The sequence below is a fragment of the Heterodontus francisci genome, chromosome 7 (genome assembly GCF_036365525.1).
Source record: "Heterodontus francisci isolate sHetFra1 chromosome 7, sHetFra1.hap1, whole genome shotgun sequence".
In the NCBI taxonomy this organism is placed as follows: domain Eukaryota; kingdom Metazoa; phylum Chordata; class Chondrichthyes; order Heterodontiformes; family Heterodontidae; genus Heterodontus; species Heterodontus francisci.
The window spans coordinates 104512581-104525674 of record NC_090377.1 but is presented as its reverse complement, the minus strand read 5'-3'; the positions used below and the strand labels follow the sequence as shown (position 1 = coordinate 104525674).

Below are 13094 nucleotides of genomic sequence, written 5' to 3'. Positions count from 1 at the left end.
ACTTGCACTTCTTTAATGTAGTATACTGTATTCACTGCTCACAATGTGAACTCCTCTACATGGGGAGACCAAATGCAGATTTGCGGAACACCTCCGCTCAGTCCGAAAGCATGACGCTGAGCTTCTGGTTTCTTGCCATTTCAACACTCCCTCCTGCTCTCATGCCAACATTTCTGTCTTTGGCCTGCTCCGGCATTCCAGTGAACATCAATGCAAGATCGAGGAGCAGCACCTGATCTTTCGACTCGCGGACTGAACATTGAGTCCAATAACTTCAGAGCATGAATGGCTTTTTAAAATATTTTATTTTTTAACCATGTACCTGTCTTTCCATGTTGTTTGAGCTGCTCATTATTCTGCTATTAACACTCTCTCTGGACTAATGCTTTGTCTTTCACCACAAGTATTAACACACTCTTTGCTTTTGTCCCAGGACAGGTTTATTATTTAATCTCTTCTGTCCTCTTCCCTATCAAACACCTTCCCCTTCGTTCTCTCCCCCACCCCCCTCCCCTTCACTTGCTTAAAACCTAACTCTATTCTAACCTTTGCTAGTTCTGATGAAAGGTCACAGACCTGAAATGTTAACTGCTTTGCTCTCCACAGATGCTGCCAGACCTGCTGAGTATTTCCAGCACTTTTTGTTTTTAAGGCAATTGGAATGTTGGCCTTTATTGCAAGGGGGAGTATAAAAATAAGAAAGTCTTCCTACAAATGTACAGGGTGTTGGTGAGACCACAATTAGAGTATTGTGTAGAGTTTTGGTATCATTATTTAAGCAGAGATAAGCTTGCATTGGGACCAGTTCAGAGAAGGTTCACTAGGCTGATTCCTGGAATGAGAGATTTGTCTTGTGAGGAAAATTTGAAGAGGTTGGGCCTATACTCATTGGAGTTTAGAAGAATGAAAGGTGATCTTATTGAAACATAAAATTCTGAGGGGATTTGACGGTGTAGATGTTGAGAGGATGTTCCCCCTTGTGGGGAAACCCAGAACAAGGGGCATAGTTTCAGAATAAGCGTTTGCCCGTTTGAGGCAGAGTTGTGGAGGAATTACATCTCTCAGAGGGTTATTAATCTTTGGAATTCTCTACCCCAGAGAGCTGCGGAGGCTGAGTCATTGAATATATTCAAGGCTGCGATAGACAGATTTTTGAACTACAGAGGAGTCAAGGGTTATGGGGAACAGGCAGGAAAGTGGAGTTCAGGCCAAGATCATATCAGCCATGATCTTACTGAATGGCGCAACAGACTTGAGGGGTCATATGCCCTACTCCCACATCTATTTCTTATGTTTTTATATTCCTGCCCTTCTTTGAACAGAGCCGTTTTGAAAAATTTTAACCTAAATAAGCAGGCAAGGATTTGGTTTACATCTGATTTGAAGCTTGTTGATCAAATTTAAATGAGACGTGAGGCCCAATTTCGATTGGGCCTGTGGTCTACCTGTTCCTGCGTAGGGATTGCTCCATCAAGAAAATTCACAAGAAATAAACACGTCAAGGGGATGTCGAAGGATATAAGTCAGGGAGTGGTTAAGGAGGTTGATAATTGAAAGAGGACAGGATTGCAGTGAAATCAGAGGTGTTAAGTATGGGGATTAAAATGATCGAGGACAAAAGATGTTGGCACTGAGGTTAGCAAGGAGGAAATTTTTGGAAGAAAGTTGGACTTGGGATGAGGATTTAGAATGAGAGGGATGACAAATGGAAAAAGGTGAGGTGCTCAAAGGAGGAGAAGGAACGAAAAGGAAAAGGGGGAGAGGCCGAGCTTGTATTTAGCAATGACGGCCATACCGATGATTAAGGTGGGGCAAATAGTGAAAGTAAAAGACAACTACAGAAGCTTCGTTGAGGGAGAAGGAGTCATCGACTGTGACCTGTGCTTCAGTGAGTACTGTGGCATTAATGGAATAGCAAACATTCTGGGGGCAATGTGGAGAAGGATGGTGATTATAGCTCCACTACCTAAATCGAGGTGACAGCAGATTAACTTTCAAGTAATATGGCAAACATTTTATTTATAGCAGCTATAATTTTGCCTTTCTCTTTTTAAGAAAATTGGCAAAATCCACCCTGGTTCTTGTGCTTTTGTTTGGAGTGCATTACATTGTGTTTGTTGGCGTGCCACATACCTTTACTGGATTAGCATGGGAAATCCGGATGCACTTTGAACTTTTCTTCAATTCATTTCAGGTGAGATCTTTTACCTCTGATATATGATAGGCTAAAATAATAAGTGGTGAGGCACTGAGCCCCAGTCTGTGCTGAATTCGCTGATCAATGAGTAAAAGCACAACAGTTGACCTCAGTGCTTCTTTTGTTAGTGAATGGGAGAATCAACTCGTATTTATTTTATTTATTTTTATTTAGAGAGACAGCACTGAAACAGGCTCTTCGGCCCACCGAGTTTGTGCTGACCAACAACCACCCATTTATACTAATCCTACATGAATCCCATATTCCCTACTACTTGCAGTATCTTTAATTAACAAAAATATCCCAAGTGCTTTAAAGAGACTTAAGGCAACCAGGGACTCATTTATAGCAGTGTAATAAATAAAAGTTGACAAAAGAATGGCTTACAATTTTTCCAAATCAACTAAATTTACAGTATTCACTGTGGCAGGGCAACCAGAGCTGAGCCTAATGATTTTTCTTTCCCTTTTACTCACCTCCAATTTCTGACTATAAATACATATAAGTAACTATGAGCAATACTTGCTTTATTATAATAGAAAGCTTCTCAATGCTTTCAGATGATAAATAAAAATTAAATCAACTCCAAATCTGTGCTCAATCTAACTCAAAGCACTTAAGGATATTGTGTACTGGAAATCTAAAGTACATCATTCTGCTTGGAGATCATTTGAACAATGCCTTACTGCCATATGAGTTTAAGAGCATGAAAATGTGTTTGGATGATATTGCTTCTTGCTCAACATCAGCTTGCCAAGTCTCCAGGAGTATCCAGGCACCTCCAAGAATTATGGCCTGGTGGTGAAGTGATGGCGTTTGCTGTAAACCTTAAAGAAAGCTGCCCATAAAAAGCTAGCAATCCCTATGGCATGGATTTCCCCTTTCACTACATTAGTTTGAATCTGGTACTAAGTCAAGGGGATCTACAGACGTCCAGCAATAGTGATATCAACAAGCAGTTTGAGCAGTGAATCACACCGAAGTATTCTCACAGACAGCAAATTGGGAAGTAAGATGCACTGATAATCCATCACTTTTAGTTAAATTTTACAGACAGAAAAATAAATAATTGGGCCACACACATGGGATCAAGGTAGAAGCTGAAATATCATAAACAAACTTTTAAAAAAAAACTTGGATTTTTTAATATCATGATGGACAATTTTGACACTCCACAAATATAAACTTAGGTTTACAGGGCCAGAGAGGTTTATCAGCAGTAATTATGGACTTAGGATGCTGTTAAAAACTAGGTTACACCTCATTCAACAAGGTGTTTGCTTTTCAAGGCATTTTATATTTATTTATTTAGAGATACAGCACTGAAACAGGCCCTTTGGCCCACTGAGTCTGTGCTGACCATCAACCACCCATTTATACTAATCCCTACTAATACATTCCTACCTTCCCTTAATTCCCCTATCACCTACCTATACTAGGGACAATTTATAATGGCCAATTTACCTATCAACCTGCAAGTCTTTGGCTGTGGGAGGAAACCAGAGCACCTGGCGAAAACTCACACGGTCACAGGGAGAACTTGCAAACTCCGCACAGGCAGTACCCAGAATTGAACCCGGGTCACTGGAGCTGTGAGGCGTACGGTGCTAATCACTGCACCACTGTGCCACCCCACAAGGAAATATCAGGACTAATAGCATAAAAGGGCAATTTCTCATCAGTTCATTGATTTCTACTTGATTTCAATCTATGGCAACTTTCACAGCGCACCCTATGGGGAGGGGTAGAATCACTGACAGCAACATCTGGATTTCCATGTTTAACTGCGCACATGTTGACTCCAGACGTTGCTCAATTTCAGAGTAGTGATGGAAAATACTGACAGTTTCACCATCATTACTACCTCAAAATCTGGGCCTATAAATTATAGAGGCATTAAAAATAAATTGTGTTTTCTTAAAAACTTTCTTTGAACACTTTTCTCTTTTAGTTATAAAAAGTATTGGAGAAGGGGGAGAATTGGCTGGTTGACTGGGTGGAGCATTATGGCGGAGGGAGTGGGATATCATGAGATGAAACCTCCGGTAAAATGTTCCAACTAGAGTTGACAGTCCAATCCAAATATTGTATCTACATGCTCTTCCTGATCCTTTTTTTGAAAATAGGTCCTGAAAACTGTGGAAATCTACCTTTCTTAGTTTAAATAGTGGACAAAGGAATTTCAAATGAACTTTAACGTCCCGATTTTTGATCAGTAGTAGATGCCTGCCTGCACTGAAAGTCCCAGGAGTGGGTTTTGAGATGGTCTCACATTCAGGAAGAAGGCTGAGATCCCACGGCAGGGGAGGCCTAATCTTTCCTTGTGGGGCCTGGAAAAGTCCCGATCCTCACAGCCCCACAAGAAAAGTAAAATGGGAAAAGAAATGTCATGGTTTTCACGCTGCCTTCACTTGGTGGGAAAGTCAGAATAGCTTTTCTGCTCAGACAACTAACTAAAATAGCAGGCAGGGTCCAATGACATTATCAGATCCTGATCTAAATACTTTTTAAAGGACTCCACCACATTCGGCAGGTGTCCTCCTCGCTTGCTGAGAGGAGCAGGCTAAAATTCAAGACAGTGCAATATGCTGGCGAGTAAGTCACCCAGCTGATTTTAAATGCCAGACCAGTTTCTGCCAGATGGGTAGAGCTGAAATTGCTCCTTTAGTGTTCATTTGCAAATATTCACGTAGCTCGATTTCTAGTCATAGAATTTGTACAGTATGGCCAAACTAAGGTTCAAATCCATGCTGGTGGTAAAAACTCAGTAAAAACTAGTGTACGCTACTTTGATGCATGTAAAGTCATCATGCGTCATACAAACAGACGGTACGCATGCAGTACAAAGTACTGCTTCTGGACCCTCTGTATTAGGAATAAAGCCTGCTGACACAGATGCAATAATGCTATTCAGATTGCTTCATCTGATCTGGATGTGTTGGTTAATAGTCTAATTTTATGTGTAAATAAACTATTTGTTTTACTAAACAGGGGGCAAAAGATTGCCTCCTTGTGCTATTCTGCAGCAAAATTATTAATGTGCTCACGATTTTGTTACTAACAGCAAACAAAGGAAATCTTCCCTTTGTGTCCTGTATACCAAACAAAATTGGTAAACATGGGGCTTAAGACCTGCCTTAAAGACTAGAGATTGAGGAGCCTTTAACTGGAAATTTCTTTGGAATTTGTTTGCACTCTACTGCCTTATCTTTGCCAGAAATGTGGCAGAATATCGAAACATTAGGGACTGGAGTCAGCCATTCTGCTCCTTGAGCCCACTCTGCCATTCAATTAGATGATGGCTGATCTGCAGTGCAGCTCCATTTACCTGCCTTTGCTCCATATCCCTAGATGCCCTTACTTAGAAAATATCTCAAGTCTTGAAAACTCCAATTGTCCCAGTATCCATAGCCTTTTGGGAGGATAGAGTCCCAGATTTCCATTACCCTTTGTATGAAAAAAGCACTTCCTGATTTCACTCCTGAATGGTCTAGCTCTAATTTAAAGGTTTATGTCTCCTTGTTCTCATTAATGCACATAAATGGGTTTTATCCCACAAAGTTGCAAAGATGGAACAGGAGAAGCGGCAAGAAAATTCCTGGTCTTTGTTACAGAATATTTCAATACCGAAAGACTGCTGCTTCATTTTTAAATAAGAAAATGCACCAGTTTTAATTTGTCAGTTTTCTCATGTTCTAGTTCAGAAATGACTGCAGTATTAAATTCTCCGTTGATGCAACTTTTCAATTAACTCATAGTCATGTGACAAATAATTCAAAAGTTGCGGAGGAAAATGCCATCTATTTCTTGGATGAATATTAAGCATTGAGCAGTTGCTGCATGTTATGTCATTTTATTGTCCTAGAAAATACAGGTCTATTTTGAAAAGCAAGGCAAAGACTGTGTACAGTTCAAATTCCTGCAAATTCTCCTTTAAAATCAGATTTATATGTTACTTTTCTGTGCTCTTTCAATTTTTGACTGCTTTAAATATGTATGACATTTTAAACCTTTCTTGATGAACCTGTTCCTTGCAGGGATTCTTTGTTGCGATTATCTACTGTTTCTGCAATGGAGAGGTAAGTGATTCTTCTACTTTTGAATACCTACTCATCCCATGATTGAATTACTCATGTTCTTTTCAGTAGGAGTTCTTGTTTTCCTCATACCTATTTATACAAAGAAACAATCAAAGGTTCAGCTTGTCTGACAATGTGCTTGAGCTTCACAAGAGTAAGAGGAATTGTCCATCTCATTCTGGCTTTTAGTCATATAAAATGGCACTGCAGAGAAAATTTGGCACAAATAGGATGGGAAATTAGCAAGTTACAGCATACTATCTGTGCACACATAAAGTTACAGAGAAGGCCATTTAGTATTTTAAAAATGGCTGGAAAGTCGAAAACTGGTCAGTACAAAAAGCAGGCACTTGGGTTACATGAACTGTAGAGAGCAGAGTACAGAGTAAAAACAATAGGCTACATTTGGGTCAAGAGCACGAGAAAGCTGGAAGCTGGTCTGAAAATGGTGGAGATATAAGACTTGAGTTGAAGTGGGATTAAAGAAGAGGTCACATCACATGCTCTGTTGAAACTGAAGCTTTAGAAAGGCTGAAAGATGTGCATCCATAAATGTCACAGGCTACCTGAAATAAAACAGCAGAACCTGTAACTGTTAAAATAGTTTACAAGATGACAAAGATCATTGAACCCAACTTACCCTTCATCCATCCAGAAAGATTCTTAATCCTTTTATCACAACATCTAATTATCTCTTGAAGGATTTCGGATTATTGCTTCCTCTATTCTACTCTATTGTTGATTGCTCTGTTTGAAGAACGAAGAACCACCTCCAGATATCAGTCCTAAATTTACTTTTTACTAGTTTGAACCTGTGTTCAACAGTCATGATTTAGATTGAAATAGTATTCTGGATCTACTTTTTTTTCTAAACTTAATGTAATACAGAACCAGTTTATACCCCTAAGGGGCAAGAGCTCCACTTGCCAAAAAAGACAGCAGTGGACAACTGAAGAAGTAACAGACAACATAAAACTAAAAGAAAAGCATACAAAAATGCAAAAAAAAAGCACAGATTATGGTGAATGGGAAGATACAAAGAACAGCAAAGGGTGGCAAAGAGCTACAAAAAGGGAGTATGAAAAGAAACTTGCAAGGGATATAAATATCAACACAACATTTTTTACAATTATATTAGGATAAAGGCATATAATGTCAGAAGCAATGTGGGTCCCTTGAAAACTAATAACCATGATATTCTCAATGAAAATAAGCAAATGACGAACATGTTGAATAATTACTTTGCATCGGTATTTACAGTAGAGAAAGAGATGCCAGACATCCCAAGGAAACTAATATGAATTAGGGACAGGAACTCACCAAAATTAATGGAAGTAAAACAACAATAATTAAGAAAATATTGGCACTAAGGATTGTCAAATCCCCAGGGACCAGGTGGTTTTCATCCAAGAGTTTTAAAGGAAGTAGGTGAGAATATTGTAGATGGCCTAACTATAATCTTTCAAAGATCTTTCATTTTGGGAACCGTTCCTTTAGATTTGAAAATTGCACATGCCGCTCTGTTTTTTATGAAAGGTGACAGAGGGAAAACAGGGAATTATAAACCAGTTAATCTAACATCAGTGGTTGGAAAATTACTAAACGTCTATCATTATGGATAAGCTAACTGAACACACTGAAAATTTTCAGCCGATCAGAGAGCACCAGCATGGATTTGTAAAGGGTAGGTCATGCCTGACAAAAATGATTGAAGATTTTGAAGAGGTAATTAAAATAGTGGAAAGGAGACTGTCTATGGATGTTATTTATATGGACTTCCAGAAGGCATCTGATAAAATCCCTCATAAGAGACTATTAGCTAAAGTTGAGGTTCATTGAATTGAAGGCAAATTATTCACCTGGTTAGGAAAATGGCTAAATGGCAGGAGATGGAACACACTGCCTGAAGAGGTGGTAGCGGCCAGAACCATCACAACATTTAAGAAGTATTTAGATGAGTACTTGAAACGCCATAGCATACAAGGCTATGGGCCAAGTACTGGAAAATGGGATTAGAATAGGTAGGTGTTTGATGGCTGGCACAGACATGATGGGCCAAAGGGCCTGTTTCTGTGCTGTATGACTCTATGACTCTATGGACAGCATGGATAATGGGAATCTGCCCATTCTAATTGGCAAGTTCTGACCAGTAATGTCCCGGAAGGATCTGGGTTGGGGCCTCAACTATTCACCATATTTGTTCATAACTTAGATGATAGGATAGAAAGCCATATAAAATAAAGACTTGCATTTATATAGCGCCTTTCATGACCACAGGACCTCCCAAAGCCTATGAAGTATTTTTGAAGTGTAGTCACAGGTGTAATGTAGGAAACGGGGCGGCCAATTTTCTCACAGCGAGGTCCCACAAAGAACAATGTGAAAATGACCAGGTAGGCTATTTTAGCAATGTTAATTGAGGGATAAATATTGGTCAGGAGATTGGGGATAATTCCCCCGCTCTTCTTCGAAATAGTGCCACGTAACCTGAAAGGGTAGATGGGGCCTTAGTTTAGCATCTCATCCAAAAAATGGCACCTCCGACAGTGCAACATTTGCTCAGTACTGCACTGGAGCATCAGCTTTGATTTTTGTGCTCAATTCCTGGAGTGGTACTGCAGTTCTGATGAAAGGTCATTGAAATGAAACATTAACTCTGTTTCTGTCTCCACAGATGCTGCCTGATCTGTTGAGTATTTCCAGAATTTTCTGTTTTTATTTCAGATTTCCAGCATTTTACTTTTGTATCACACAAACTAGGGTTGTATTCCCTGAAATTTAGAAGGTTAAGGGTGATTTAATTGAAGCTTTCAAGACATTAAAGGGAACAGATAGGGGAGATAGTGAGAAACTATTTCCACTGGTTGGAAAATCTTGGATGAGAGGATACAGTGTAAAGATTAGAGTCAGACCTTTCAGGAGTGAAATTAGGAAACACATCTGCACACAAAGGGTGATAGAAGTTTGGAGCTCTCTTCCTCAAATGGCAATTGATGCTAAATCAATTGTTAATTTCAAAGATGAGATTAATAGATTTTTGTTAACTAAGTGTATTAAGGGATATGGGGCAAATGCAGCTGTATGAATGTTAGGTCACAGATTAACCATGATCTCAATGAATGGCGGGGAACAGGCTCAAGGGGCTAATTCGTTGCATCCTGTTCTTATGTTCCTATCTACCATTTACTATCTTCCACAATTAAATTAAGATAATGCCAAGACCATTTCTAAGTCATTTTCTTTCAATTCTGAGAAGCACACATTTTTCCAGCCTCCCTCTTCACTCAATTTCCTAATAGTTGGAATGAGTCTCGTGGCTCTTTTCTGAACTGGACACTTCTTTTCTGAACACTCAATTGTCTCTTTGGTAACTGTGCTCCAAGTGCTGTCTACCCAGAGTATTACACAATTTGAATGTGAATTCTGCAGACTTGGACTCCTCTATTTTGGGTATACAGTTCAACATTGTATTTGCTTTATTGACTGCAGCTCCACCATGATTGGACATGTTGAACTTTGAATGTCTGAAACCCCTCGATATCTTTTGACTTCATCCTTAGCTATTTCAATGACATTCATGGAATATTTATGTTTCTCTTTTATGTCTTCCTATGTGCAGTACTTTGCACTTGTCCATATTAACCTTCACCTGTCCTTGATCTGCCCATTTATATGCTTTGTCTAATTTATTTAGTAGTTCTTTGGCAGCACCCTCAGTTTCAACTGCCCTTTCCAGTTAGGAATTGTAGGTGAATTTGATCGGTTTGGATTAAGATTCTGAATCCAAATCATGTAAGTAAATTAAAATCAGTATATAAACAAATGATTCATGTCTATGCAATCTGTTTATCTTAATGATAGCCAAATTACTCCAGAATAACACAAAAATCATTATAACTGGTGTCAGTGTACACATTATTAAAATATTTTAGTATTAGTGTATTTTGTAAAGATTTAGAGTTTGTCCAAATTACTAAGATTGCAGGCTCCAAGTTGCAGTTAAAAATAAGAATCAATTTGGCTTAATATAATTGAATGTTGTCCATTTGCCAAAGGTTCAGACTGAAATTAAAAAGACATGGACAAGGTGGAACCTTTCCTTCGACTGGAATGGGAAGACAAATTGTGGGACTTACAGATACGCCTCAGCGCTAACCAACCTGACCAACAGTACTGCCAGCCAGGCACAGATGAATGGCCGCACGTCATTATTGACTCGCAAATTCCTTAAGAATGAAGTTAAACAAGAAAACAGCCACTTAACTTTACCTGGGTATGTAAGAAGCAACTCTGACCCAGAGTTGCAGCCATCTATTCCTGAAGAAGCCAATGAAAATGTGGAACACCTGGAAGATGTAATTTATCTTAGAGAATCATCAAAACCTGTGCTCGCGGCAAACATAGAAGAACATGAAGAAACAGTGTAAAAGGTAACAAGATTATAATGAAGTGAACATTTGCTCCATTGAAATTCTTGTGCAAGAATCTGTGTCCTCTGTGATGAGATAGAAGACTCTGACCACAGGAGCTTTGCATTCTAGCATTGCCACATTGTTTATTTATTTTGATTCACCTATGAGAAGCCAGTGACCGATTTTGAATGGTCACTCTTGATCACTGTACAGTTCAAACTGTTTTTAGTTAATATCTTACCATGCAGTATCTGATACCTAATGGGCTGGTTTAAATTTGTGTGGGAGACTGAAAACTATTTTTCTTGTTTCAGCATTTCTTAGTACGTTTTCTAACAAACATACCATAGCTATATGTCCAAGAGGAATGAATCTAAACCCCGATGGAAATGCAAATACAGCAGATACTTCTTAAAGAAAGCCTTCTGTGGCCAGTAAAGAGGTATTTTCATCCGATAGTTCCCGATGAAGCAAATGCTGCAAAATAAAATCAGTATTTGCATCTGCCCCTTTCCTGTTGGTAGCATCATACTTACAACTTGCGGTAAAAGCTGAAGTGAGCAAGAACTTTGCTGAACAGCCAAAGTTAGCAAATATTGAGGGGTATAGTTTCTTCTAGTAATGCACTAATTAATGGTCCAAATTTTGTGGTCAACAGTGACCCTACATCAATATACTTGCGCATAGACTTTCTGTGGGCTTTTGCATTGTGATTTGGGGTTATTAGAAATCCAAAACAGCACGTCCCCTTCAACAGAGGATCTGTGTGAACAGGGCAAGCAATGATATGTCTACTCAACTAAATTAGATTGAAGAACACTGAGAGATACAAGATGCAAAATTCAGTTCCTTAGTGCCACTGGTGTCAGCACTATGGGAGTCCAGAGTCCCAAAAATAGCGGTCATTCCACTTCCAGGTACTTCCGAGGGCCGATGTGGTACATCATGTTTGTAAGGGCACTGGTACATGCAAGCCATCCGTGTGCCGGAAGCTGCAGAGTAGGCAGATTGTGACGTCACTTAGTGTTTAACTTGATTTGAATCCCAACCTGCCATTTTGGAACTCACAGGACCTGTTAATACCCTGTTTTAAGCACACGAGGAACAGCAACCCCCAACCCCCACCAACGCCACACTAAAAGCATCTGCATTAGACTTTCAGGTGACGTGCTTTTGATTTTCTTTTGCTGCTGCAGATTTAGTAGACATACTGTGCTCTATGTTGTTGGAGGAGTTCTGAAAAGTTGGGAGTGGTGTATAAGCCCTCTGGTACCTCCCTAATGCAGTTATGCATGGCGAACTGTGAACTGCTGTCAATATCGCCAGCTCCAGCTGGAAAGGATCCTGAGGTGTAGAAATTGAGGGCCATGGGGTTCTTTCAAAGAATTAAGTGGAATTTGAAGACCTGTCAGCAAGCCTGCTAGCACTTGGGGGCTATAGTTACAGTCCCTCTTAGGCTACAGCATGACGGGGAGGAGAGGCTGAAGCACAGGTAGAAGACAGGAGAAGCTGTGCATAGAGGGAGGAGTAGCAGGGCTCTCAACAGAAGGCCATACCCACCTATGGTCTTCAGGGAGTACTTCTCCTACCTCTATCTCAGCCACAGTAGTGTCTGAGGCAGCTACAATTCACCAAGGAGGTGGTCACTGATCTGTGCCAACGAGACTGGCAGCTGCAAAGAATGGCAAAGATGGCTCTGTCAGTGGCTGTGAAGATTACCATGGCCCTCAATTTCTATACCAGTGGATCTTTTCAGGCTGGAGCCAGCGACGTTGCCAACATCTCACAGTTCGCCATATAACATTGCATCAGGGAGCTCACGAAGGCCTGTATGTCAGGAGAGGGGATATCATAGTTTTCTCTCTAACCAGAGAGAGAAACAGGAAGAGTGGGCACGTGGCTTTGCCAGGGTTGCAGGATTCCCAATGTTGCAGGGAAACATCGACTGAATGCACATGACTCCAAGGGTGCCTCATCTCAACAGGGAGATGTACCAGAACAGCAAAGGGTCCCACTCTCAAAGTTGGTGTGTGACCATGCACAGACCATCATGTCAGTGAATACCTGTTATCCTGGCAGAGGGCATAATGTTTTCATCCTATGCCAGTCAGTTGCTCCTTCCACATTCGAACCACCACAATGAATCCAAGGCTGGCTGCTTGGTGACAAGGGCTACTAGCTTTACCCATGGCTCATGACTCACATTGGCAGCATGTGTACAAAAAGAGCCATGCTGTCACCAGGAAATTCATGCAGAAAACCATTGCCATTCTGAAAGAATGGTTCCCCTGCCTGGACTGTTCGCTGGGTGGGGCGGAGCCCCACAATACTCAGCAGAGCATGTCTCCAAGTCCATGGTGGCCTGTTGCTTCCTTCACCAACTGACTTTCATGATGGCACAGCCAT

At 40.3% G+C, this 13094-nt stretch overlaps 1 protein-coding gene across 1 annotated transcript in view; it reads left to right on the top strand.

The window, feature by feature from the left end:
* LOC137372404 (parathyroid hormone 2 receptor-like) overlaps nucleotides 1-10755 on the top strand; it is a 131307-nt gene extending 120552 nt beyond the window's left edge. The window contains exons 13-15 of the mRNA XM_068036291.1: nucleotides 2056-2194; nucleotides 6235-6276; nucleotides 10332-10755. Coding sequence (XP_067892392.1) covers nucleotides 2056-2194; nucleotides 6235-6276; nucleotides 10332-10703 — 553 coding nt within the window. The 3' untranslated portion in view covers nucleotides 10704-10755. The remainder of the gene's footprint in view (nucleotides 1-2055; nucleotides 2195-6234; nucleotides 6277-10331) is intronic.
* Nucleotides 10756-13094: the final 2339 nt, after the last annotated feature.